The following is a 25,871-nucleotide window of genomic DNA, read 5'->3' on the forward strand; positions in this document are numbered from 1 at the left end:
TCGGGGTTCCCTAGACCACATCGTGGGGCACTAGCACACACAGTAACATTTAAGTTACTTTAATTCTTTGAATTTTTTTCTGTGCATTGAATTAATTTTACAGTTAGGTTCATTTAAGAGATCACTAATCTCTAATATTTTTATCATGATTTTAATGCTTGTTTAAAAAATGATTAGAAAGTCAATGGTTCAATCAAAGGAAGTCTAACATTTGGTTTACAGAGAACACAAATCCAGAAATTGAATATGCCAAGTTTAATGGTGTCAGCGGGTTAACACACTTTCCCACCATCTAACGAAATCACCGCTTGGGACGATGGGGCAGACACAGAAGTAGAGTTCCAGTAACAGTAACAACAACAACAACAACAAAAAAAAACCCGCCCCATTTATGCTGAGAAGCTCCTAACAAACCCTGAAACGGTTCTTGGGAGAAAAATTAAACTTTTCATAAGGAGGTAAATTTAAACAGTATTTGGCCCCTCTTATCTTTTCAAAGATACTTTTTTGTTTCGTCATGAAACCAACACGCCAAGATAACACTGGTAACAAGAGAAACATAAATGATACTTATCACAGTGTAAGTGTGTTACACTTTACGTAACAGCCCCGAGGTCCGTCCCTACTGGGGCAGTGAGACACACCGGCCGGGGCTGGCTTCCGTCGTCGCCTTTTTGACTTACCCCATTCTACGAACCAGAAAGCTCCACTGGCCCAGAAGCTTGTTTACCCTAAAAAGGTTAAAGGAGGAGCAGCATGCCCTGCCATGACTTAATGGAAGCACCTGGAAGGCTGGTAATGTGAAGGAACTGCTTCCCGCGGCATCTGCATCAGCCTGGGTACGGCTGCAGCGAAGCCTGTGTCGTCCCCCCCACACCCCCCAATCCTCCCTACTCATCTAGGACTTCTGCGTCTGCGCCAGAGTCTGCTCCACAGGTGCCACGAGGGGGGCTGGAATTACCAATTAGGAACAAAAGGAAAGGACACACTCTGAAAAAAGCAAAAACCAGTACGCATTCTTGGGGCACGCAGGGCTGGGTTTCTGGCTGCCTAACTTCACAAGGTGTTAAGAGAAGAGTTTCGGTCACAAGCTCCAAGATTTAGCAAAAATCTCCATAAGATATTCAAGTGTCTTCATTGCAAGACACTGTTTAACAGAGTTGACAAAGAAATCAGGATTTCTATGCAAGGCACCTGTTAAAAGATTCACGGGAACACCCTTCTAATGTGTGAGCAGTTCAGCAATATCATAATACGTTAGGCCCAAGGTGTTGTCATTTCCCTGTGCAGATCACCAGGGATCCACTGGGTCACCGCATCGTGTAGACAGAGAGTGCAACAGACTTTTTTCTCTGAAGCCTATGCTCCATTTGATTGCAACCCCAATCATAACACTCACAAAATACTACTACTAATAATAATAATTAAAGTAACTGAAAAGAAAATATTAAAAACTGCCAACCGATACATTTACGTAGTCAAACTTGCACATTAAGATAACTGCAATCCAGCTAACCAAAAAGAAATCAAGAAAATTCCCTTCTGAAAGTGAAAAGATTGTTTAATGATTCATAATTTTTTGAAGTACATACATTTGTTCTATTCCTTTCCTATACACTCGCCACATCCTATATACTCGCCACATCTGTGCCCTCGGTCCTTGCTGGGATAACAATGTATCACCAAGAGTCAGGTGGGGGCTGCGAGCCAAACCCCCTACAAGGGTACAGCGACGAGGACGGAGTCCCCAGCACCTCACACAGGGCCTGGCCTAAAGCAGGTTATCAATAATCCACACTGACGGTATCGACACACATCTGCCCTTGTCTGTTTCCTAGGGAAGGGGCACAGGGTGAAAAGGTGCACTCTATGCCATTCCTATAAAAGAGGAATTGAAGATTTTCACCCAGACCATCTACGTACAAAGTAGTCCCATTCACAGCTCCTCCTTCGGAAAGGACTGCAGATCACGTGCAAGCCCTAAACATGACCTCAGAGCTCATCGCAAACAAAGATGCAGGCTCAGCAGTTCTGGGGGCTGAACAGGAGGGTGGTAAGGCAGTAGCTCATTTCTGCCATGCAGAAACGGGGGTCCCGTGTGCTCCACCTTCAACCCCCTTCTCGCCCCCCCCCCCCAGGGAAGCCAGGAATCCTGGTCTTGCTGAGAAATCTCCCAGTGTTGTAACATCAGCCTCTAAGGTAAGAAGCAAACATCCACCGGCTGGACCTCACACTCGTTCAGGGAAAGAGCTCAGCAGCGCTCATGGTGCTTCGTAGAACACCAAGGGCATTTTAAATGCAAACTTTCAAATATTACCAACAGTCTATCTACCAGCGTCTGGTACAAATAGCAGTGGACACTGGAGTGCTAAGAAAACGAAGTAAAAAGAAAAACTTCACATTAAAAAGAGCGTGGCCACCCTCTTCCTCTACAAGGCGGCTGAGCGGTGGGGTGGTGGTGGCGGCCTTGTGGACACAGCGAGGCAGATCCCTGTGAAGACCCTGACGGGCGAGACCAGCACCCTCGAGGTCAAGCCCAGGGACACCGCTGAGAACGTCAGAGCCAAGATCCAAGACAAGGAGGGCATCCGCATGATCAGCAGCGTCCGATTTCGGCAGCTGAACAGCTGGAGGATGCCTGCACTCTCTCAGCCCACAGTATCCAGAAAGAGTGCACCCTGCGCTCGGCATCACTGAGCCGCGCTCGGCATCACTGAGCCTCCCCTCAGCCAGCTGGCCCAGAAACCAACTGCCCCAAGATGATCTGCCACCGAGTGCTCTGCTCGCCTGCACCCCTGCAGGAAGTGCTCCACGCCAACAACTGCGCCCCAAGGTCACACGAGGCCCCGCCACTGGCTCTGACTTTGCCTCAAGGCCCTGGCACCTCAATCAAGTCTCCCTTTCACCGACTGGAGCAGAAAAATCAATTAACTAATTAAAAAACTGCCCTTCCCTTGTTCACAACAGCACAATTTCCAACAGCCACAAAGGGGAAGCCGCCCAAGTGTGATCCATCAGTGGAAGAACGGACAAAATTCAGAGCCACGTATGATGAAGTATTATTCAGCCTTAGGAAGGAAATTCTAAAACTATCAAATCCTGATGCTAGTATGTTACAGGTCAATTATACCTCCACAAAATTAACACAGTCTGTCGGGTGGTGGGGGCAGAGCCTGAGACTGCACAGTTGTAGCAAGTTCCCTGGTGACACAGAGAATACTCGCTCAGAGCACAGAGGTGTGGGCCCATTTTCTGGTCCTGTCTCGTGGGCTGTGGCCTTTTCCACGCCATGCCAGCTAGCCACATGCCTATCCTAACCTCCCAAACGGACAGTCAACTCTCATAGTGGACTCCTGAGTTCCCTGCCATCTTTCTCACCAGACTGCCCCCCTCCAGCACCAAGAACAGAGTCTTGTGTACTTCGAGGTATTTAATTAACTAACATCTGATTAACTGATGAGCAGCATCAACTAATTCAAAAAGAAAAGGTAGGAAATTGTCACATGCCATAACATGAATGAATCTTGAGGACGTTATGCTAGGTGAAATAAGCCAGTCACAAAAAGACAAATACTATGATTCTACTCATATGAGATACCTCATGTGAGCACTCGAAGTGACAGACACAGGAAGTAGAAGGGAGGCTGCCGGGGGTGGGGGAGGGGAGTGGGTTGTTTAATGGGTAGAGAGTTTCAGTTTTACAAAATGAAAACCTTCTGGAGATTGCTTGCCCAACATTTTCTGGTTGACAACAATTTAAATGTGTTTAATGCTACTTAAAAATTATTAAAAGGATAAATTTTATATTATGTGTACCTTAACCACAATTTTTTAAAATTCTGCAATAAAAGACCAACTTTAGAAGATAATTTGGGGCACCTGGGTGGTTCAGTTGGTTAAGCGTCTGCCTTCGGCTCAGGTCATGATCCCAGAGTCCTGGGATCGAGCCCCGCATCGGGCTCCCCGCTCAGCGGGAGGCCTGCTTCTCCCTCTCCCACTCCCCCTGCTTGTGTTCCCTCTCTCGCTGTCTCTTTCTGTCAAATAAATAAAATCTTAAAAAATTTAAAACTGCAGAGAAAATCATCCTTTTTAAAAATTTTTTATTTTGGGCGCCTGGGTGGCTCAGTTGGTTAAGCGACTGCCTTCAGCTCAGGTCATGATCCTGGAGTCCCGGGATCGGGTCCCGCATCGGGCTCCCTGCTCGGTGGGGAGTCTGCGTCTCCCTCTGACCCTCTTCCCTCTCGTGCTCTCTATCTCTCATTCTCTCTCTCTCAAATAAATAAATAAATAAATAAAAATTTTTATTTAAATTCAAGTTAGTTAACACAGTGTATTATTAGCTTCAGGGGTAGAATTCAGTGATTTATCAATTGTATATGATACCCAGTGCTCATTACATCAAGGGCCCTCCTTAATGTCCATCACCCTAACAGTTACCCCATCCCCCACCCACCTCCCCTCCAGAAGCCCTCAGTTTGTTCTCTAGAGTGAAGTGTCTCTTACGGTTTGCCTCCCTCCCTGTTTTTGTCTTATTTTTCCTTCCCTTCCCCTATGTTCATCGGTTTTGTTTCTTAAATTCCACGTATGAGTGAAATCATACAGTATTTGTCTTTCTCTGATGGCCTTATTTCGCTTAGCATAATACCCTCTAGTTCATCCATGTCGTTGCAAATGATAAGACTTCATTCTTTTTGATACTTGAGTAATATTCCATTGTATGTATATAACACATCTTTATCCATTCATCTGTTGATGGACTTCTGGGCTCTTTCCATATTTTGGCTGTTGTGGACATTGCTGCTATAAACAAATGGGATTTATTCCTGGGATACAGGTGGTTCAATATCTGCAAATCAATATGATACACTACATTAATAAAAGGACAAGAACCATATGATCCTCTCAAAAGATACAGAAAAAGCATCTGACCAAGTACAGCATCCTTTCCTGATTAAAATTCTTCACAGTGTAGGGATAGAGCTGGGATCGAGCCCCACATCGGGCTCAGTATCATAAAGGCTACATACGAAAAGCTCACAGCAAATATCATTCTCAATGGGGAAAAACTAACAGCTTTTCCCTTAAGATCAGGAACACGGCAGGGATGTCCACTCTCACCACTGCTGTTCAACATAGTACTGAAAGTCCTAGCCTCAGCAGTCAGACAACAAAAAGAAATGAAAGGCATCCAAATAGGCAAAAACGAAGTCAAACTTTCACTCTTCGCAGATGACATGATACTCTGTGTGGAAAACCCAAAAGATTCCACCAAAAAACTGCTAGAACTCATGTAGGAATTCAGCAAAGTTGCAGGATATAAAGTCAACGCACAAAAGTCTGCTGCATTTGTATACACTAACAAAGAAAATCTTCCCTCCTTAAATGAATGCAATCTGTTCCCAAACTCCCAGAGCAAGTCTAGACCTCCTTCCACTTCTCGTGCTACCAGCACTTGAGGGGCATGTGGTTTAAGAACCCAGTGCTTCACCCTAAGGCAGGTTCAGAAACATCAGCTCCTGAGTCCAGGCTTCAGCTTGCATGCCTGGCAGCACCACACCCTGAACCCAAGTACCTGGGCTCTGAAACCCTGAAGTTAACAGCAAGTCTGGGAGATCGAGCCGTCTGCAGAACTGCACTTGGTTTAAAATCTGGCTTTGTTCTCTCCCAACTAAGCTATACTAATAAAAATCAATCCTGCCAAATTGCTGCTTGCTTCCTATTTAGCAGGTGCCCTTCCAGCATTTCTTGAGGAACACAAAGCAATGCTTGGGGGCTCTCTGTATCTCTTTAACCACCTCAGCCTAACCCTTAATTAAAATTCAATTAAAAAGAGAAAACTAGTAAGCCATAAAAAGATGCCTCAAACCACCAGCTGCTTTTCAATCAAGAATTCACCCTTGAAAAGAAATGAGTCTATCATTAATCTAAAATTTTGTACTTTTAAAATTAAGTATAATTTTTTAATTAAGGCTTTTCTAGATCTCAATGATATATGAATGTATTCTTCCTAGATTAAGAAATACCACCTCCTAACTGGAAGGCACATATTTATCATCTACTAGTTTTTGAAGGAAAGAAATAGATTCTTCTTAAAGGCCAATTGATTCCAGAGCTGATTTTGATAAAGCTTCAGGAAATGTTTCTTATTCCAGGAACACTGCATATATTTCACCTGGAAACAAATTCCATTTGTAGCCCTAAGGAAGAGCACAGAAGAAATCTGCGCACACTACTGCATTTTCCTTATTAAGTGTTTTCAAAGCAATTTTGATAGCAAGGAAAGCAGAATTTGCAGGGTGTACTACCTTGCATCTGCGAAAGAACCTTTTACACAGAGGAAAGCATTCCTTCAATCCTCCACAAATAGGGTTGTTTTGCAACATTTTCTATCACAAACACTGTCATTTCTTTAAATCTCTTACGATTAAATTGGTCGATCCCTAAGATACATACAATACCTTACACCATTTACAAAAACTAACTCAAAATAGAGAAGACCTAAATATAAAACCTAAAACTCTGAAACTTCTAGAACAGGAGAAAATCTTTGTGACCTTAGGTTAGAATTCTTTGATATGACGCCAGAAGCAGAATACAGATTTTAAAAATTTATAAACTAGACAATCGAAATTAAAAGCTTCTGCCCTTCAAAAAACACTTTAAATAGAATGACAAGAAAAACCAACTAACTGGGAGAAAATACCTACAAACCATACGCCTGATAAAGGACCTGTACCCAAAATATATAAAGAACCCTCAAAACTCAAAAAGAAAAGAACCCAATTTAAACATGGGCAAAAGATGTGAGCACTTTGCCAAAGATACAGGATGGCAGATAAGCACATGAAAAATGTCTTACATCCACAGCCATTAGGGAAATGCAAATTAAAACCACAATGAGACTCGATTATCTTCCTACTAGAATGGCTTAAAAAAATACGACAATACCAAGTGCTGACTGACAAGGATTTGGAGTAACTGGCACTCTCCTAAACGACTGGTGGAAACGCAAAGTGGTAGGACCACTTTGGAAAACAATTTGGCAGCTTCTCATCAAGTTAAACATACTCTTACCACATGATCCAGCAATTCTGCTCCGAGGTGTTTACCCAAATGAAACGAAAACTTAGGTTCACAACAAACTTCTCATCAGCAATTTTATTTCCAAACCCAGAAACAATCCAAATCAGCAAGGGAATGGATTAACAGAACGGGGGACATCCATGCCATGGCCTAAAGCTAGCAATAAAAAAGAATAAGTTACTGATAAACACAATTACACGGATAAATCTCAAATGCATTAGGCCTAGTGAAAAAGGCTACATACTGTCTGATTCCACTTAACAGACATGCTAGAAAAGGCAAAACTAGAGAAACAGAACACACATCAACGGTTGCCTGACACGAGAGGTCAGAGGGAATTTTTGAGCGGTGATAAAATCAATGGTGATAGTGATTACACAAAAAGCTCATAGGACTGAAAACTAAAAAGGATGAAATTTACTGTATATAAATTAAGCCTTAGTCAAAAAGAAAGAAAGAAAATGATGTAGAAACAGTGGGGCATACAGATTGCCTAGAAATGGATCCTAGCATATATCATTAAAATTTGATAGGAAAAACACCACAAATCAATGGGAAAGAGATGTAAGTCAATAAAGGATGTTGGCAAAACTGCTTATTTGAGGTGAATTCAACAGTCCACTTTGCTTCTCTCCAATACTACCTACGAATCAGAAGATCAGAGAGTTAAAATTAGGTAAACAAACCACAGAGGAGAATTTATGTGAATATGCAGCTGGCCCGTGAATGAGGAAGACTTTAAGCCCCCACATAAAGGAGATCAAAATGGAAAAGAGTAGTATCATGGACCACTTAAGAGTTCTAGTCGCCTTAAAAGAAAACAAATCCAGGGGAAAAAAAAAAAAAAACAAACTTGGGAGAAAACATCTGCCACAAATAGATAAATTATTGTTAATGAAAAGCACTTACAAAATGAAATGTTCCAAGAGTCACACAGATAAAATAAGTAAACGAAAGAAAATTCACTATAAAGGGAACATAAAGCCTTCAACCACCCTAAGTAATGAAAGCAAGAGAAATTAGGACAAGTTCCCTTCTCAACTAGCAACTTAGCCATGCTCTCTTTCCCTTAAGGGCACGCTCAAGGACGGGGTGGATGTGACGAGACAAGCACCCTGGTACACAACTGGTGGTAGGACAAGAGGGCCTGAGGTTTCAAAACACCAACGTGGTCATGTACATCTAAAGCAGGGTAGTTAGTTTTTTACAAGTATATGCGGTGAGATTTGAAAACCTCCAGAAAATATGGTTCAACTCAGTGATGGAGCATATGAACTATTTATTTATAGCTAAGAGGATCCTAAGTCAAGGATGAGCAGAGTGTGACAAGATCTCATCCATCAGCTGGAGCGCCTCCTCTCAGAAAGGAGCAAACCTTAGCCTACTACTTACTCAAGGGCACACCGCTTGTCATACCCCTACAAATGACATTCCAGGCAAATGCTATTTTTCAATAAAATAACTACCTACTAATTAGTATTTAGTGTTTAATTCAATCAAAAAGCCTAAACTTGATAGGAGACCAAAAGCATGAGCAACAAAAGAAAAAAACTGATTCAACTGGACCTCATCAAAACTGAAAACATCTTGGGGCGCCTGGGTGGCTCAGTCGGTTAAGCGTCTGCCTTCGGCTCAGGTCATGATCCCAGGGTCCTGGGATCGAGCCCCACATCGGGCTCCCTGCTCAGCGGGGAGCCTGCTTCTCCCTCTGCCTCTGCCTGCCTGCCTGCCTACTTGTGCTCTCTCTCTCTCTGTGTCAAATAAATAAATAAAATCTTAAAAAAAAAAAAAACTGAAAACATCTTTTCATCAAAGGACATTATCAAGAAAGTGAAAGGCAGGCGCCTGGGTGGCTCAGTTGGTTAAGTGACTGCCTTCGGCTCAGGTCATGATCCTGGAGTCTTGGGATCGAGTCCCGCATCGGGCTCCCTTCTCAGGCAGGGAATCTGCTTCTCCCTCTGGCCCTCCCCCCTCTCATGCTCTATCTCATTCTCTCTCTCAAATAAATAAATAAAATCTTAAAAAAAAAAAAAAAGAAAGTGAAAGGCAACCCATGGAATGGAAGAAAGAGCGGCGAAACATGTAAGTGGTAAGGACTCAGCATTCAGAATATATGAAGATCTCCTACAATGCAACAACAAACACCATCCAATCAAAAAATGCATAAAGGACTTGACATATACTTCTCCCCCCCAAAAAAATATATATATATACAAATGAAAAGATGTTCAACATCATTAGTCGTTAGGGAAATGTGAATCAAAAATACAAGATACCACTTCACATCCTCTAGAGTCCAGAAATCATAAGGAAAAAGTGTTGGAGAAGATCTAGTGAAGCCAGAACACTTATACATAGCTAGTGGGAATGTAATGGTTCAACCATTATGGAAAACAGTTTGAGGATTCTTCAAAAAGTCAAACACAGAATTCCTATCTGACCCAGCACTTTCATTCTTAGATATATAATTAAAAGAACTGCAAACAGCTGTTTCAGATACATATACATGCATGTTAATAGCAGGACTACTTACAGTAGCCAAAAGGTCCATCACAAATGAATGGATAAGAAACTGTAGTATACACAATATACAGCGGGCTATTATTCAGCTATAAAAAGGATGAAGTACCGATCCATGCTATGACGTAGGTCAACCTGCAAAATGTTATACTAAGTAATGAGAAGCCAGACCCAAAAGGTCCCATAAATTGTTCACTTAAAAATGGTTAATTTGATGTTATGTGAATTTCACCTGATTTTTTTTAAAAACCTAAACTTATAAGAATTGAAAGACTTATCATCTTACTATTCAAATTTACCTATAATTATGTAAAAGTAGGCAAGTGGTTTACTAAACACTGCAAATCATATGCAGAATGCAGCTCCTTAGGACAATGACTGTGACATTCTAACCAAAAGGGGACTGCCTGAAGGGACTGGTCCCTCTCTCACCTAACTCAGTCTCCTACAAGGAAGAGCACCAGCCATTGCTCATGAAAATTGCAGGGGACTACAGACCTACAAACGACTGAGATGAAGAGTTTATGCAGAAGAAATACAACAGACCACCCAAAGCCCCAGGGGAAAGCTTGGGTAAGACTCCTTGGGAAACCAAGGCATTGCAAAGCAGCTGTGTACATCGGGGAATTGGAAAAGCCTCACACAGGGCCGGGCCAGGCCAGACACATGCTCAGCAAAGATCTGACAAGAATTTAAGCTTACAGGGTCAGAACATGCCCAACTAATCAATGAATGATTTCTCCCTGGCACAGAGCCAATCTGCAAAGACTAGAAGAGGTGGCTGTTTCCTCAAACACCCACTTTTCAACAGATCAAAGACAAAGAAATAGAAAAAACTGGTCCATTCAAAGGAACAAAACAAAGTGATAGAGACTGTTCCTGAGGTAGCACAGACCTAAGTGGACTTACTAGACAAAAGACAACTGCCTTAAGTATGCGCAAAGAACAAAAGGAAAACACAAACTAAGATAAATTGGGAAAATGATACACAGTTAATCCTTAAACACCATGGGTTGGGGCACTGACTGCCCCCATACAGTTGAAAATCCACACGCAACTTTTGACTCCCCAAAAACTTAATAGCCTACTGTTAACTGGAAGCCTTACCAGTAACACAAACAGTCCATTAACAGGTTTGATATATGTCTTATACGTTATATTCTTACAATAAACTAAGCTAGAAAAAATAAAATATTAAGAAAATCATAAGGACAATACATTTACAGTACTGGACTATAAAAAACAAAATCCATGTATAAGTAGACCCACACAGTTCCAATCTGTGTTATTCAGGGTCAACTGTATAAGCAAAATGATATCTACAAGGAGAAATTATAAAAAGGAACAGGAATTCTGGAGGTGAAAAAATACAATACCCAAATTGCAAATTTTATTAGAGAAGTTCAAAATCAAATTGAAGAGGCAGAACAAAGAATCAGAGAGACTATTTGACAAAATAACGACCGAAAACTTCCCAAGTTTGATGGAAGACTTGAAGCTCAATAAACCCCAAGTAGGATAAACCCAAGAGACCCACACTGAGACACATTTTAATCAAGCCAGTGAAAGACAAAGACAAAGAGAATACTGAAAGCAGCCAGAAAAAAAGCTACTCATCACACACAAGAAATCCTCAAAAGGATTATCAGCTGATTGCTCAGAAAAAAACCTTGGAGGTCAGAAAGCAGTGGAATGACACTTAAAGCACTGAAAGAAAAAAACCGTCAACCAAGAACTCTCTATCTGGCAAACTGTCCTTCAAAAATGAGGGAGAAATTAAGACATTACCAGATAAACAAAAGCTGAGAGAGTTCATTAGCACCAGACCTGCTTAACAAGAAATCCTAAAGGGAGTTCTTCAAGAGGAAATGAAAGGGCACTAGAGAGTAACTCAAAGACATATGAAATACAAAGTTTTTAAGTAAAATATAAATACTGGTATTAATGTAAATTCAGTCTATAATTTCACTTTGTTTTCTCCAATATAAAAATGCACCTATGATTCTATATTTTGTGGTGCACGACACATAAAGATAGAATTGGTGGCACTGATAACAAAAGGAGGGGAAGAGCTGTATAGCAGTAGAGTTTTTATATGCCACTGACAAACTGGTATTATTCAAATAGATTACTTCAATCGTAGAATGTTTTATGTAACCCCCATGCTAACCACAGAGAAAAAAATCTATAGAATACATAGAAAAGGAAATGAGAGTATCAAAACATGCCATTTATCAACAAAACACAAAGGTAGGCAGTAATGGAGGAAATGAGGGTCAAAAAAGCTTTTAAGAAGAATACAGAAAACAAAACAAAATGGCAAAAGTCCTTTCCTAACAGTAACCACTTTAAATGCAAATAGATTAGACTCTGCAATCAAAAGACACAGATCGGCAGAAAGAATAAAAAAAAAAAAAATGGGACCCAACTATACACTGCCTACAGAAGATTCACTTCATACCTAAAAAATGACACTAAGGCTGAAAAGTGAAAGGACGGAAAAGATATGCAAATGAAAATAGTAATCCAAAGAGAAATGTAATGACTGTACTAACATCAGACAGAGCAGATATTAAGTCAAAAAATATTACAAGGACACTGCATACGGATAAAAGGGTCAATTCACCAAGAAGCTATAACAATTAAAAATATGTATTTGCAGGAAACTTCAGAGCTCCAAAACATATAAAACAAATGCTGACAGAAATGAAAGGGAAATAGTTCTACAATAATAGTTGGAGACTTCAATATCCCACTTTCAATAATGGACAGACTACAACAAAAGATCAATAAGGAAACAGAGAAAGTGAGCAACACCATAAACCAATTCGAACTAACAGACATATATAGAACACTCCAACCAACACAGTAGGATACATTTTCCTCAAGGTCGCATGGAAAACTCCCCAGAACAGACCATATGTAGGCCACAAAATAAGTCAAAATAAATTTAAAACAGTTAAAATCATACAAATTATCTTTTCTGATCAGAATGGAATGGAACTAGAAATCAGTAACAGAAGGAAGACTAACAAATTCACAAATACGCTGAAAATGAAACACCACACTGTCAAATAACCAAGGGGTTACTCCAAAGAGAAATAATCACAACAGAAATTTAAAAATTGCACCAAAACTTACGCTATGCAGAGAAAGCAATGCTAAAAGGGAAATTTAAAGCTGTAAACACTTATATTAAAAAAAGACCTCAAACCATCAAATTTTACTCCATAAAAGAAACTAGAGAAAGTACAGCAAATTAAACACAAAGATAACAGAAGGCAGGAAATAATAAAGATTACAGCAGATATAAATAGAGAACAGAAAAACAACAGAGAAATATCAACAAAACCAAAAGTTGATTCTCTGAAAATATCAAAATTGACCAACTTTTTGCTAGACTATGAAAAAAAGGTACAAATTACTGAAATAAAGTGGAGTCATCACTACCAATCTGACAGAAATAAAAAGGATAATCAAAGAGTACTATGAACGACTGAATGCCAACAAATTGGGTTAGCTAGATGAAATGGATAGACTCCTAGAAACACATAACCTTCCAAGACTGACTCATGAATAGAAAACCTGATAGACTTCTAACTACTAAGGATTTGAATCAGTAATCAAAAGCCCTCCCCCCAAAGTAAATCCCATGACCCAGATGGCTTCACTAGTGAATTCGATTTAACTTTTAAAGAAGAATTAACATCAAGCCTTCTCAAACTCTTCCAAAAAATGAAGAGTTTAACTCATCCCATGTGGCCAGTATTCCCCTGATACTGGAGCCAAACAAAGACAAGAAAAGTACAGAGCAATATCCCTTGTGAATAGCAACGAAAAAATCCTCAACAAAATGCTAGCAAGCCAAATTCAGTTGCATAGTAAAAGGATTACACAAGATGTCCAAGTGAGATACATTTCTGGTATGCAAGATGGTTCAACATAGAAAACAAATGTGCTCGCTTCGGCAGCACACACAATAACATAGAAAACAAAACACACGATCATCTCCACAGATGCAGAAAAAGCATGCGACAAAATCCAACACCCTTTCATGATAAAACCAAACCAAACCAATCCAAAAAACAATCAACAAAGAATGGAAGGAAACTTCAACATAATAAAGGTCACATATGGAAAACAGGTAACCCCAGGGGCGCCTGGGTGGCTCAGTAGTTAAGCATCTGCCTTCAGCTCAGGTCATGATCCCAGGGTCCTGGGATCGAGCCCCACATCTGGCTCCCTGCTCAGCGGGAAGCCTGCTTCTTCCTCTCCCACTCCCCCTGCTTATGTTCCCTGTCTCTCTCTCTCTGTCAAAAAATAAATAAAATCTTAAAAAAAAAAAAAAACAGGTAACCCCATACTCCATGGTGAAAGACTGAATGCTTTCCCTTAAAATCAGCAACAAGACAAGGATTCCACTTTCACTACTTACATTCAACACAGTATTTGAAGATCTAGCCAGAACTATTATACAAGAAATAAAAGGCATCCAAACTGGAAAGGAAGCAGTAAAATTGTTTGCAGGTGACATGATCATTTATATAGAAAAGCCTAAAGATTCCACAGAACCTGTGAGCACTAATTAGCTAAGTCAATAATGTTAAAAGGTACAAAATCAACACATAAAAAATCAGTTGCATTTCTACAGGCTAACAATGAACCATTGGCTAAGGAAATTAAGGAAACAATTCCATTTGCCATAGCATCAAAAAGAATAAAACACTTAGGAATTAACTGAAGCAACAAGCAGTAAAACCACACTGAAAACTACAAAACATCACCGAAAGAAAGTAAAGACAGAAACAGATGAAAAAGTATCACACATTCATGGATCAGAACACTGAACACTATGAACATGACAATACTACCCAAAGTTATCTATGGATCCAATGCAATTCTATCAAAATCCTGGCAACATTTTTTTTGCAGAAAGGCCGTTCCCAAAACTCATGTGGAATCTAAAGGGACTCAGAATAACCAAAAAAAAAAAAAAAAAAAAAAAAATCTGTAAAAAGAAGAACTTGTGGCCCCCCAGCTGGCTCAGTCAGTGGAGCATGTGACTCTTGATCTCAGGGGTTGTGAGTTCAAGCCCCACACTGGGTGCAGAGATTATTTAAACATAAAATCTTTGAAAAAATAAATAAACAAACAAATAATAAAAAGAAGAACCATGGCGGAGGGCTCACACTTACTAATTTCAATGTTTATTACAAAGCTACAGTAATCCAAACAGAGTGGTCCTAGCATAAAGAAAGCCATACAGGGGCGCTTGGGTGGCTCAGTCAGTTAAGCCATCTGCCTTTGGCTCAGGTCATATGATCTCAGGGTCCTGGGATCAAGTCCCGCATCGGGCTCCCTGCTCAGTGGGGAATCTGTTTCTCCCTCTCCCTCTCCCCTGTGCTGTCCCTCTCCCTCTCTCTTAAAAAAAAAAAATCTTAAAAAAAAAAAAAAAAAAGACAGACCAGTGCAATACAACAATGAGCTCAGAAATCAACCTTCACGTACATGCAGGTCAACTGATTTTTGACCAAGTGCCAAGACTATTCAATGGGGAAAGGATGGTCTTTTCAAGAAATGATGCTGGGAAAACTGGATATCCACACTGAAAAGAATGAAGCTGGATCCTTACCTTAACACAACAACCTACAAAAAACCCAAAATGTATCCAAGACCTAAAACTACATAACTCTCAGAAGAAAACATAAAGGAAAAAGTTCCTGACACTGGACTTGGCAATGATTTCTTGTATATGGCATCAAAGGCACAGGCAACAATAGAAAAGAATAGATAAATTGGACTTGGCAAAATCAAAAACTGTTAGATATCAAAGGACACTATCAAGAGATTGAAAAGGGCAACCTACAGAATGGGAGAAAGTATTTGCATATCATACATCTGCTAAGGGTTTAACATCCAGAATATAGAGAACTCCTAGAGCTCAACACCAACAGCAAAACCCAACTTAGAAGAGCAAAAGACTTAAATAGACATTTCTCCAAAAATAAAAAGATGGCCAGTTAAGCATGTGAAAAGATGCTCAACAACACTAATCACTAGGGAAATGCAAATCAAAACCACAATGAGATACCACTTCACATCCACTGGGTGGCTACTATTAAAAAAAAATTTAAAAAAACAATCAAAAACTAATGATGTAATGTATGGTGATTAACATAATAAAATTAAAAAAAAAACAACCAAAAAAACAAATTAAGTGGTGGTGAATATGTGGAGAAACTGGAACTTTCGTGCAGTGTTGGAAGGAAGGTGAAAGAAGGCAGCTGCTACGACAAAAATATGGTAGCTCCTCAAAAACTCACAGACAGAATTACCACGTAATTCATTAATTCCAGTTTAGGTATATGACAAAAATATTGAAATCAGAGATTCAGTTATTTTATACCAACATCCACAGAAGCATTATTCATAATATCTAAACGGTGGGAACAGCCCAACTGGCATGGATGGACAAATGGATAAACAAAATGTGGTATATACATGCAATGCGTTATTATTCAGCCTTAAGAAGGAATGAAATTCTGATATATAGAAACATGGATGAACCTTGAAAACATGCTGAGCAAACTAAATAAGACCCAACAGGATAAATATTCTATGATTCCACTTCCATGTCTTACCTAGCCTAGTCAACTTCATAGAAACAGAAAAGGAGAATGGTGGTGACCATTGGTGGTGGAATGAGGGGGAGGGTGGGGAATGGGGAGTTAGTGTTTAGTGGGTACAGAGCTCCGGTTGAGGATCATGAAGAAGTTCTGGAGATGAACAGAGCTGATGGTTGCACAACAATGTGACTATACTTCATGCCAGTAAATTTTATGCTACGCGTATTTTACTATAATAAAAGAAAAGGCAAAACAAATGACCAATGTTATTTCAAAAAGAGATCATGTAAACTTACAGACACGTATGTGCAGAGGGCTTCGAAGAGCTATCCAGGTGAGTAACAACAGAGGAACTAGTTTTGGCAGAGGTCCTAGGAGGGAAATGAGCCAAACCACTTGGGAAACGCTGGGTGATTTCCTTTTCCAAAAAGGTGAGCAGACAGGAAATGTGAAGCCAATGTCAAGATTTCACTGGACCCTAACAGACTGATTATCAAACTGGACAAGTCTGCTCTCCGTGTTTTTCAACAAGGGGCTATCGGCATTCTGGACAAGAATGACTATTGCTTCCAGTGGGACTCTCCTGCTCACCACAGGGCACTTACTATCCCTGAACTCCAAATCCTTTAATATAGGAGCACTCTCCTCACCCCATTACACTAACAATCGAGAAGTAGCCTACAGATTTCTATTACCACCACAACCCCAGCTCACTCAGATGAACACCACAGAGTGAATCCAACAACTGAAATATGATAGCCTGTGTGTGTCAGGATGTGTCAAGTTATAAAGCAGTAACAAACAATTCTAAGTCTTTAAAAGGGCTGAAACAAAACAAGGTTTCTCTTGTTCATGACCTGTTCCTCCGGGCCAGCCAGGTGGAACATTCCACACTCTTCCACACTGTCCTCACACAGGACCTGGGCTGACAAAGAGGGAAGGAGACATGGCAAATGATGTACTGGCATTTAAAAATTCCACCTGGGGGACACGTGGGTGGCTCAGTCAGTTAAGCATTGGACTCTTTATTTTGGCTCAGGTTGTGATCTCAGGGTCATGAGATCCAGCCCTGTGTTGGGCTCTCCACTGGGCATGGAGCTTGCTTAAGATTCTCCCTCTCCCCCCACCCGTCTCTCTCTCTTTTTAAAAAAAAAAAAAAAAAAAAAAAGTCTTTCTTATAAGATAAAAATTCCACCTAGAAGTGACACACAACACTTCTTACATTTTATTGGCCAAAGCGGATCAAATGGTCTTGCCTATTACAAGGGCCAGGAAAATGCATTCCTCCCATTTACCCAGAAGGAAAAGAACCAGAGATCATTTGTACAGAGCCCTGACCGCTTCCCAGCTATGACTTAAAAGCATTCTGTGAGGATGCTAGGCCCACGTCCATCACTGAAAGTAACTGAAGAGCATGTTACGGCTTAGTGTAGGCCTGGAGAGGGTACCACCACTGGCGCCAGGCTAAGGAGCCCAATGAGGGATGAGCCATGGGCGGGGGAAGCAATTTTTACACAATTTCAATGCGGTGTGAGGCATAGGATCATCACGGCAGCAAGTGCAGCAGGGCAACTGACCCAGCAGTGAGGGGTACCACTCACAAAGTCGGCTGGCAGCCTCCAGGTTGGCCGGGTCCCCACAGCCGCAGGGCGGAGTCAGCCTCAAGGAGGACTTGAAGCAGACGGACAGGTGGAAGCAAGAACGTGGAGAACGGGGGCGCCTGGGGGGCTCAGTCGGTTAAGTCCTTGGCTCAGGTCAGGATCCCAGGGTCCTGGGATCGAGCCCTGCATGGGGGGCGGGGGGGGGTGGCTCCCTGCTCAGCGGGGAGTCTGCTTCTCCCTCTACCTGCAGCGCCCCCTGCTTGTGTGCGCATGCGCTCTCTCCTCTGCCAAATAAATTCTTAAAAAAAAAAGGTGGAGAACAGGCAGGCAGGGGGAGGCAAGTGTCCCTGTGCTTGCTCCCAGCAAGCACCGAACAGACCCTCACAGGGACAGGAGTGTGGGGGAGGGATCTTCATCCCGCCGCCTTGCCCTGAGAGCCTTGATCCTGGGATCCTCTGGACACACGGCCACCCCGCCACCCCGTGTGAGACAAACAGGGGCGCGGGCGGAGACACGGCCGAACAATCCCTGAACCGCGGCCGTGCAGGCTGCTGATAGCACTTAGCTCCTGGCACTGTGTCGCAGTGAAGGTGCACCCTCCCCGAGGGCGGCCTTTCTCAGGTCCTCAGTCACAGCCAGGGAGGACGATACACTTGTTGCGAAGGAGGTTCCTGATGAGGAGGCGCTCTCACAGGGATGCTGAAGCCGGCAGTGTGGTCAAACAGAACGAGGGGGGCTTTGTTTGGTGAGGTCGGGCCGGGGCAGCCTTATGTAGGAGGCCCGTGTGAGCGCGGGAATGCCTTCAGTTATTTTAATGAAAAACCTCCTCCAATAAAAAAATGCCTGGGACCAAGTGTGGGGGGGGGGGGAAGAATTAAGAATAACCAGTAATTTTAAATGCACTTTTATTTTTCTTAACTTCCCATTTTAAACCAGCGTTATGGAGAACATAATAAAGGCACTAGACATCTTGCATTTAAAAAAAAATATGCTTAGGGATTTATTTCAATATCAACGAAAGTCTTTTGGTTTGTTTTTTGTTTTTCCATTTACCTTCAGAGTCGTGGAGCTTGCAATAGGAAGATATCATGGGGTGGGGGAGTAAGCAGGGAGGTTACCTTTTCTGTTTTAGGATTTATTACAGGGATGCTCTCCGCATGGTACACTCAGCCCGCAGTCCCACGCTTCTCAAACTGAGGAGCTCAGTGACAGCCGCAAGGCTTTCAAGAGCACAGGTGGGACAGGGGAGGGGACTTTTTCTCCCAAGAGAGTAATTTTAAAAACCCTTTTTGTGTTAAAATAAACAAACATATATTACGGAAGAGAATGCAAAATAGGCTTCAAAAGATAAAACTGGAGATGGATGAAAAAAATCCCCTGCACAGACAGGGTGGGGCTGCTGCACCTCCGGGCTCTGGGGCAGGCTCGGACTGGCCTCCGCTATCAGTCTGACAGAAGAATCTGAGAAGCTCCCCCGAAGGATGCTGCAGCCTGTCATAACTCATACTTCCTCTCACTACACGATGACAGCAAGAAACCTTTTTTTTTTTTTCAATTCAACAAATATTTAGCACCTGCTATATGGCAGGCCCTGCACACTCAGGATAATTATCATTTTGGCCTGCCACATGATTGAGGGTCACCACCTTGGGGTAAATCCTAGGGCCCTTCTAACAGAGGATGAGGTCTACCAGCAGGCAGCTGAGGGGGGGGCCAGACCAGGCTCTGTGCCAGAAGACCCAGATGCCAGAGCGCAAACACAAACGCAAGGGACTCTCCAGGTACGTAGGACCCTCCCGCAGCAGAGGTTTAATGATGGTGGGCTGCCCCAACAGCCGTGCCGCCACTCTGCAGGGCTTGGGGGGAACATCAGAGGGGGTCTGTGGGAAGGGATCCCTGGACCATGCCCAGTGCAGGGGGTATCCCTACAACCGGAAGGGCACAAGATGCCTGGGCAGTCATCACCCACACCCCTGGGCAGGCTGGGCGGTCTGAAAGCACAGGCTCTGGGCCTGATTCGTAGGGATTCTAAATGCTATTTTTTAAACATTTTAAGTGCAACGGGAAGTGCATATAGCTTACGCGCACAGTCTGGTCAAGTTTTACAAACTGCACCAACTCATGATAACCAGCACCCAGATCCAGAAATACAGTCTTCTCAGCTCTTAGAAACCGCTTATTAGGAACCTACGGTTTTACCTTTAGACATCCAACCTTCAATGAACACCTATTTTCAGACATCTAGGAGATGATTTACAATTGAAATAAGCAATACAAAAGAAGGCAAAACAAAGTGATTCAGTGCCACACAGGAGAGGAGCTCAGAGCAGGGGATCCCCGCCCTCCCGCATCCACGTGACCAACTTGCAAAATGCCAGGACAGCCCAATCCACAGGCACTGCCACTATGCGTCCATGAGCACGTGCTTGGATCTTCTTGGTTTCCTAGGTGGTAAAGAACATACCTCTAAGACGACTCCCCATCTTCCCCCCAAACTAGAAACACACTGCTAGGTGTTCTAGGTTCAGGAAGAAAACACTGTTTCAGTCCAGTTACCAAGAGCCCTGGTTCTAACCTGAGTAAACACTGTTTTCTCTTGGCTAACACAGCACAATAAAGGGGAAAAAACATTGTGTCAGAGACTGTGATCCACTGCAAAGCAGGCACATTCTTTTTGGGAGAAAGTACATGATAAAGAAACGTGGACTCCCAACACAAGGCACAAGGCATGTACCACCCCAAGACATTTATTGCAAAGTTCCTTTTAATAAAGAAAAAAATTTTAAACAGAAAAGTACATAAAATACACACCTCAGGGAAAGGCTGCAGTAATTAAAAATGAAAACCGTGAAGACCTCCGAGCTACTAAGAAATAGCACTGACGGTGCTAAAGACAGAATTCAAACTGCAATCATACTGCAGAAATGGTGACTAAACACGGGCAAACACTGGATGGGAAAGATCTAGAAAATGACACCCAGGGAGCAGGGGAGGTAGAGCAGTTCCAACTTTGTTTTTATTTCAGCTGCTATGAACACTTGTACAATATTACTTGTACAATACAAAACTCATCTAAATACCATTACTGTGTAAAAGCCTTCTGGATCTGATTCATACTCCCATGCTGACTTTTACAGTCAGTATCCAAGGAATTCTGTCCAAAGCCTCAACTGGCCAGTTTCTAAAAAAGAACCAGACCAGCTGCTGTTAATGCCCCAGCCCTTCTAGTTAAAGAGAAGAGCAAAGGTATTAGGAGAAAACCCCAAAGGGCTGACAACCCCTTGTATTTAAATACATTATACTTAGCATGTCCTTGATCAACTCAATGGCACTGTAAGTTGGACAAAGATGTCTATCCTCCCAATGTTATTTCCATGAAAGTTGTGTGACTTGCCGAGATCCCGTGAGTCTACTGGCCAGTCAGGCACTGGCTCTGAGGACAGAATCCTGGCTCAGCCCCTTCCTAGCTGGGCTGCCCAGAGCAAATGGCTCTACTTCCCCTTATCTTTAAAATATAGATAATACAAGCCATTTCGGAACTACAGTGAGGATTAAATCTGATAAAAGGAAATGACATTTTCGGGGGGGGGGGGGGGATGGTTCTTCAGGTCTTCTCCCATTCCCAAAACCCAAGGCCTTGTAGATCCCCCCAAAGCACGGCAAGAGCCAGCTGAGTTCCGGCAAAGGCAGAAGAGGCAAGGAGCTCCAGAGTGACCTTAGTACCCAGCACGTCAGTGCTCAAAGAATATCTGACAAATGGACTAACCCAGTCAGGGAGCCCTCTGTCATCAGCTGATGATTAAGAACAGGCAGGAAGCCATCCGCTATCTGAACTCAAACTCTGGCCCCTTTAACTTTGAGACTACAGCGTATTTTTGCACTGCATACAGATGGTAGCATTTACCACTGTGGAAAACAAAGTCTCCTGCATGTTATCTTCAGCTGTATTTACCAAATATGCCTCTGCCTGGTCCTATTTAAAGAGATTCAGAGAGAGAACAACCTGATGGTTACCAGAGGGGAGCTGGATGAGGAATGGGTGAAAGAGGTAACGGAGATTCAGAGTGCACTTCTCATGATGAGCCCTGAGTAACGTACACAATTGTTGGTTCCCTCTATTGTACACCTGAAACTAATACAACACTGTTTAATAACTATACTGGAATTAAAATTAAAAACTTAGAAATAAAAATAAAACATTCAGAAACCACTGCTTTCCAAAAAGAAAATAAAATAGTCCTACTAATATTGTCTTAACTCTGTTAGGTAAGGCTTCTCCATGAGCCTCTATCAATCCCACTTTGGTGAATGAAGCTATGTCTTTTATGAAACAAAATCATATCTTGGAGGTAAAAACTGTAAACTGTAGCTCAGAGAAAGTGCTGATGGGTAAAGCAGAACTCTCAAGAACAGTTTAAAATGAACATGCCTATTCTATTTGAACGGCTTTATTGATATTTTTAATTTATTGTAATATTCACAAACGGTTTTAAGTCACGTAATTATCTCATGGATTACTGTCCCGTGTGCCCGACCAGATCAGAATTGCTGTGATCTCCGAAATTCCTCCTCATTACTGAGAATTTAGTTCTTCAGGGCAAATCACTGTGCTTGTCCTTCCCAGAAGTCACAAACCATCCCCCTCTGTGAGCAGCTTCTGAGGCTCTGGGCATACACATTAAGTCAGAGAATGAGAAGACAACACTTTGTAGCTATGAAGTCAGCACCAGAGAAATTCCTCTTTACCACTCCAACAGCATGCTCCATACTATTCCTGAGACCAGTTAGCTGCATTTCTTCCTGTGCGAGTCCAACCTGCACCCTAGAGCAAGAAGAGAGTAACAGGGCAACAGTGACATCCAGGACCTGCTGGGTCCTCTGCTAGGAGGTGGAGGTAGTCTCATCCTCCAGAAATTCTGAGCTGCACTGCTGAGAGCTCTCAGAAAGGGACCAGACCCTTGCCTTCCTTGAGTATTACTCCTGTCGTTCGACATAAAGACACAAAGACACGGTGGTCAGCCCAACAAGGACTACACCCTTGGGAGCTGTGGTCCCAGTCAGTGGGCATCAAATCCGACATACGGGTGAGGTTGCAAAAAAGCAGAAGCTAGAAAGGACGTTGGTTCAAATCACGGTCTTCTTATAACATCGGGCCTAAGCTGCTTTGCTGGAATCCCTTCCCGCTCTGCCCCCTCCAAGGGATGGAAATTCTATTTACTGTACGTGTGAGAGTAAAAACCACTGTGCACTAATGCCGCCTCAGGAGGTTCATCACACTGCTTTATTCATAAGGCTGGGGGTACAGGGTAGAACCGCACGGATTTAAGATCTTGCTGTGCCTGAAATGTTCATTAAGGGCTCTTATCTGCAGTCACCTGCCCACCCCACTGAACCTCTCCACTAATTTAAAGAGTCTATAATCTGCTCACATTTAAATTATGATGAACAGGAACATTTCCACTGGAAAAAATCGTCATGCATCTTAATTTATGCTGCCAATTAAGTCTTTGGAAAAGGGGGGGAAAAAAACTGGTTATCTTACATATAGTAATTTGCCCTAATTGGTGCATAATGGGTCAGATATAATTTGTGGATTACCCCCACATGGTAAATTGTTTAACGTTTTAGAGGTACCAAAAATTAGCCTTGTTATTTGATGGTAAAAGGTTCACTCCCGACCACACATTCTGGGGACATTTTAAATCTAAACATGAACTGTGTATTTAAGTGGTGGAAGTACAGTTTGAGCAAACAACAGGTTTCTAGAGTCCTATGTTATCAAGATACACTGATGAAATTCACACGTGGCTCGAAGCTCCTTGCAGAAAGGGTTAAGTCCTAGAGAAATCCAAGCCTCCTAGAAGCAGAGGATACTGACTACCTGGTAAAGATCAGTGGAAAATAAAAACAAACTAACCCTGTCTCAGTCCTTACTCTTGTTTCTTTTCCTTTTGCTTTTAATACCTCCCCCTCATGGGGGAAATTTAAAAACAGTACTTTCTCATCAACATCCACAACAATTCTTTCTCAAATGTCTAGTTTCAGGAAGCCCTTCGGGCATCACTAAATGGCCAAAGCGACCAATCATTAGTGGCTCTGCCTTTAATTGGCACCAGAACCGAGGCAGGTGACAGCGGCCTGGGCTCAGGCACCACTGAACTTGCTGGGTCGCTTCGGTCTTCCAAGGATACGCCCGGAGCCCCTCCTCTCTCTCCAAGGCCCAGCACCCAGGTGGAGAAGTAGTAAAACATTACCAGTCCAAGGTAAAGTGGAAGCGGTGAGTCAAAGGCACTCAAAAAAGCAAGAAAAAAATCCAACCGTCACAAAGCCTCTCTCGGGGCTCCCACATGCTGCTTCCTTCCCTTTCTAATAGTTTTATTTTTAGTTCATTTGAAAAAAGTGGGTACTGCTTACCTCTGAAAATACTAGGTATATTCGTTACTAGAAAGTAAGGAAAAGCTCTTTTAAGAAACAAAACAGAAAACTGAGGTCACGTTCACATTCCCACCACCCACTGAAACACTGGGGGGGGCTACTCTCAAATGTTTGTAAATGAGATTTTTAAAACCCAGTTTGGGGTCCTGCTGTGTTTACGGTTTGTGATCTCGGGGCTTTTTGTTTTTTAACTTGGCCTCATGACGTTGCCATTTCCCCCTCCAAGTGGTTTTGAAATTCCTTAAAAACACAAAAGTTCTAGAACAAATACAAGAGCAATTCCTTGCAAATTACACTCCCTCATCCAAGCTGAACCGGACTCCCGGCAATTTTTTTAGAAAAATTATACTTTTCTGAAACTTCCTCATCTCTGTGTCAATTGCCGGAGAAAGTGGGGGGCGCGCACCAGAAAAGCTCCCCGCACACGGCCCGCCGCCCCCCCCGGGCCGGATCCACCAGCGCTGCAAACGCAGGCGCTACGCCCCTGCTGCCTCCCGCCCGCACTTCCCTCGAAACACGTCCACTCCTGGGGCTCGCGGCCCGGCCTGCGACCCCCGGGCTACCCCCCGGGACCGAGGCGACCGCCGCGCGGGGGGACGCCCAACCTCTCCAGTCCGGGCCGGCGCAGCGGTGAGCCACCGCGCACACCTGCAGGGCGCGCCGCTCCGGCGTTCCCGGGGCGAGGCTGGCCAGGTCCACAACGCGGTGGCCAAGGGCCACGTTTCCAGCCCAAGGCGGGGAGGAGGGCCGGGCGCAAAGGCATGCCGGCCGGGCTGCGGCGGGACCCTCACCTGGGAGCGAGACGCCAACTCCATTCTTCCCACCCGGGCTCCGGCCTCCTCCTAGCACGCGGCCACGAGAACCTGGCTCGCCACGGGCCGGCGCACGCAGAACACCCGCGGCCGCGCAGCCCGCGCGCTGCGCCCGGAGCTCCGGCAGGCCGGGGGAGGGGCGCACTCGGCGCCCGGGACAGGGGGGAGCGCGCCGCGCCGCCCACTCGGCGCCCCCGCGCCCGGCTGCAAGCCTCGGGTCTTGGACCGAACTTCGCGACTGGGGAACTTCGCTTCGCCCGCGGCGCGAGATGGGGTTGCAGATGGGGCGCGGCCGGCGGCGGTTGCCGATGCGGGGGCGCCGGGCTCCCCCCTGCAGCGGAGGGAGGGAGTGGAGCCGTCCGGCTGGGTTTCGCGCGGGAGAAATGAGGGGGCAGTCCCGGCGCAGCCTCCAGCTGGCACGCCCGGCTACGCGCGCCGGATATTTGCAGGGCTTATTCCAGGTCCTGCCCTGAAGCACATGCCTCCGCGGCAATCCGTCTCTGCTCCAGGAGAGCATTTTAGAGCTTGAAACTTCGGGGCTCGTTTTGTTCAGTTGTTGTAAAGGGGCGGGGTTCTGCCGCCTCCCAGAACGTTTGCTACAGGGTTCACTTTGCAAAACTAGCAACCCGGGTTTCTTTACCGAGGCCCTGAGGCTGGGGAGCTGAAAAATCCCCTCGAACTTGCGGCAGTCTTTGCTCTACCATTATACACGTAGGCCTACAGCCCCACTAGACAGAGAGTTCTAGAGGTTAGAAACGCTAATTAACAAATACTAGCTGAGTAGCTTCTATGCG

General features: G+C 43.5%; 1 protein-coding gene across 2 annotated transcripts in view; it reads right to left on the reverse strand.

The window, feature by feature from the left end:
* Nucleotides 1–25,436, reverse strand: part of CDCA7L (cell division cycle associated 7 like) — a 41,993-nt gene extending 16,557 nt beyond the window's left edge. The window contains exon 1 of one of the 2 annotated variants that reach the window (XM_025873000.2): nucleotides 25,057–25,436. In XM_025873000.2, coding sequence (XP_025728785.1) covers nucleotides 25,057–25,080 — 24 coding nt within the window. In that variant the 5' untranslated portion in view covers nucleotides 25,081–25,436. The remainder of the gene's footprint in view (nucleotides 1–25,056) is intronic. The other variant, XM_025872999.2, reaches the window with a different exon arrangement.
* Between the last annotated feature and the right edge of the window lie 435 nt (nucleotides 25,437–25,871).

Source organism: Callorhinus ursinus, unplaced genomic scaffold (genome assembly GCF_003265705.2).
Source record: "Callorhinus ursinus isolate GAN/ISIS: 27379988/994484 unplaced genomic scaffold, GSC_fseal_2.0 scaffold12, whole genome shotgun sequence".
Taxonomy (NCBI): domain Eukaryota; kingdom Metazoa; phylum Chordata; class Mammalia; order Carnivora; family Otariidae; genus Callorhinus; species Callorhinus ursinus.